Genomic DNA, 2,109 nt, shown 5'->3' with positions numbered 1-2,109 from the left:
CATCTGTATGCCAGTATAACTGACTAGAGCTGTAATTCCGGAAGCCATTAATAAGAAATAAAACAAAAGTCCTCCCTTTCTGTTTGGGGTATTATTTTCACTAATCAAATATTTTTTGTTGAGAAACAAACAGGTTTTTCAAAGCAAAATACTGTATAAGACTGGACCATGACCTACTTTCATTTACATTGGAAAGATAAATTTATTTTCATCAGATGAAAATGGAGTAGTTTTAGGGAATGAAGATAGGCTTTAGTTTTAGGAATCTCTAGTTGGCTCAAGAAAAGAATAGACTTGAAGGTAAATCAGCTCAAAGGCTCTGAAAACAAGATTCCAGAACTCTAGAGGACATTTAGAAAAGGTGCAGTTGAAGTAGTTGCAGACACAGATGTAGATTAGGTGGGAAAGCTTGGGGCAGTAGCGTCGAAAATTATTGGGGCAACTTGGGGAAACCAGAGGTCGGAGTGGCTACACAAACAATATGTAAATCAATGGCACTCACTTTGCCACTGCAAATCTTGCCTTAGCCAATCCACCCTGTCACTCCATAGTTCGATTCTAAGCGTTTTTCCTTTTGTATTTCTAATCTTGCCACTGTTGCGCATGATATTTATTTTTTTCTTTCAAATTAAAAATTCCTGAGTTTTCTGGAAATGCTATACTATGTAAAACTCCAAATTGTGTTAGAAATGCAACTATTGTGTTAGAAACATTCCAATGAGAAATATTTGGGTTTACATATGGTTTTCGATGTATATAAAGCTAAGAAATAGCTATAGGTCCCGTACTCCATGCTCTCTTTTTCTACCTAGACTTATACAACTCAGTGCTTCTCCGTTTCAGCATGTATTTTCTAGGACATGATAGATTTACTTTGTGCATAAGTTTGCACAGAACTTATATGACATGTAAAGCCAATACATCCATGCCCATAGGGCACGGTACCGTACGGAGGTCTATATTTGTTGGCCTCGCGGGATATCAACAGGATTAGAATCAACAGAAAATATGCCAGCATGGATAATGTGGGGTTGTGTCTGGTAGAGAACCTATGCACTGTGCAAGTAGAGTGTAAACACTACACACACACACACACACACACACACACACACACAAACGAAGGAGGGGGAGTGAAGATGACGGAGTGGGGAGAATCAGAGACTTTGTTCCGTGTGGTTCTGGCTATTTTTAGTTAAATGCCTTTTTGCTTTTCTTTGCATCCCCAGAGTTTAGCTAGGTGCCTTGCACATATTGGCGCTTAATAAATGTTTATTGATTGACCGACCCTTGCACCCATGACTACCACTCACCCAGTCCTCCCTGCTTCTCTAGTATCTCCCTGAACTGGGTTGTGGGAAGCCCGTGTCAGTCTCTTCCTGCCCGGCTGGCGGCCTCTATAACTTCGGCCTCTGTTTTCTGCGTCTACCTGTCCATCTCCCTTCTCTCAACCCGTGTGTATGTCTTCTCCTCCCCCAAATGACGCCCTCACCCCTCCCCAATCCGGTCCTTCTGTAGGTATGGTTCCAGAACCGCCGTGCTAAGTGGAAGAAGCGCAAGAAGACGACGAACGTGTTTCGAGCTCCCGGGACGCTGCTGCCCACTCCCGGCCTGCCGCAGTTCCCCTCGGCCGCCGCCGCCGCCGCCGCCGCGATGGGGGATAGCTTGTGCTCCTTCCACGCCAATGACACCCGCTGGGCAGCTGCTGCAATGCCGGGGGTGTCGCAGCTGCCGCTGCCGCCGGCGCTGGGCAGACAGCAGGCCATGGCGCAGTCCCTGTCCCAGTGCAGTCTGGCGGCCGGGCCCCCGCCCAACTCCATGGGCCTGTCCAACAGCCTGGCGGGTTCCAACGGCGCTGGGCTGCAGTCTCACCTCTACCAGCCCGCCTTTCCCGGTATGGTGCCCGCCTCCTTACCCGGCCCGAGCAATGTCACGGGCTCTCCTCAACTCTGCAGCTCCCCGGACAGCAGCGACGTGTGGCGGGGCACGAGCATCGCGTCCCTTCGCCGCAAAGCGCTAGAGCACACAGTCTCCATGAGCTTCACCTAATGCCCCCTTTCCCGGCCGCCGGGGCCCAAACCCCTGCCCTGCCCTCCTCCTCCTCCTCCTCCT

General features: G+C 49.1%; 1 protein-coding gene across 1 annotated transcript; it reads left to right on the top strand.

Annotated features, from left to right (window-relative positions):
* Positions 1 to 1,332: 1,332 nt before the first annotated feature.
* On the top strand, positions 1,333 to 2,046 carry LOC123254026 (homeobox protein orthopedia-like; the record flags this gene model as incomplete). The annotated part of the gene is made up of 2 exons (XM_044683101.1): positions 1,333 to 1,455; positions 1,516 to 2,046. Coding segments are annotated over 2 exons (654 nt in total), but the record flags the coding sequence as incomplete, so codon positions are not given.
* Positions 2,047 to 2,109: the final 63 nt, after the last annotated feature.

The sequence above is a fragment of the Gracilinanus agilis genome, unplaced genomic scaffold (genome assembly GCF_016433145.1).
Source record: "Gracilinanus agilis isolate LMUSP501 unplaced genomic scaffold, AgileGrace unplaced_scaffold1311, whole genome shotgun sequence".
In the NCBI taxonomy this organism is placed as follows: Eukaryota; Metazoa; Chordata; class Mammalia; order Didelphimorphia; family Didelphidae; genus Gracilinanus; species Gracilinanus agilis.
Note: the sequence above shows the minus strand (reverse complement) of the source record. Positions and strands in the feature narration are given on the sequence as shown.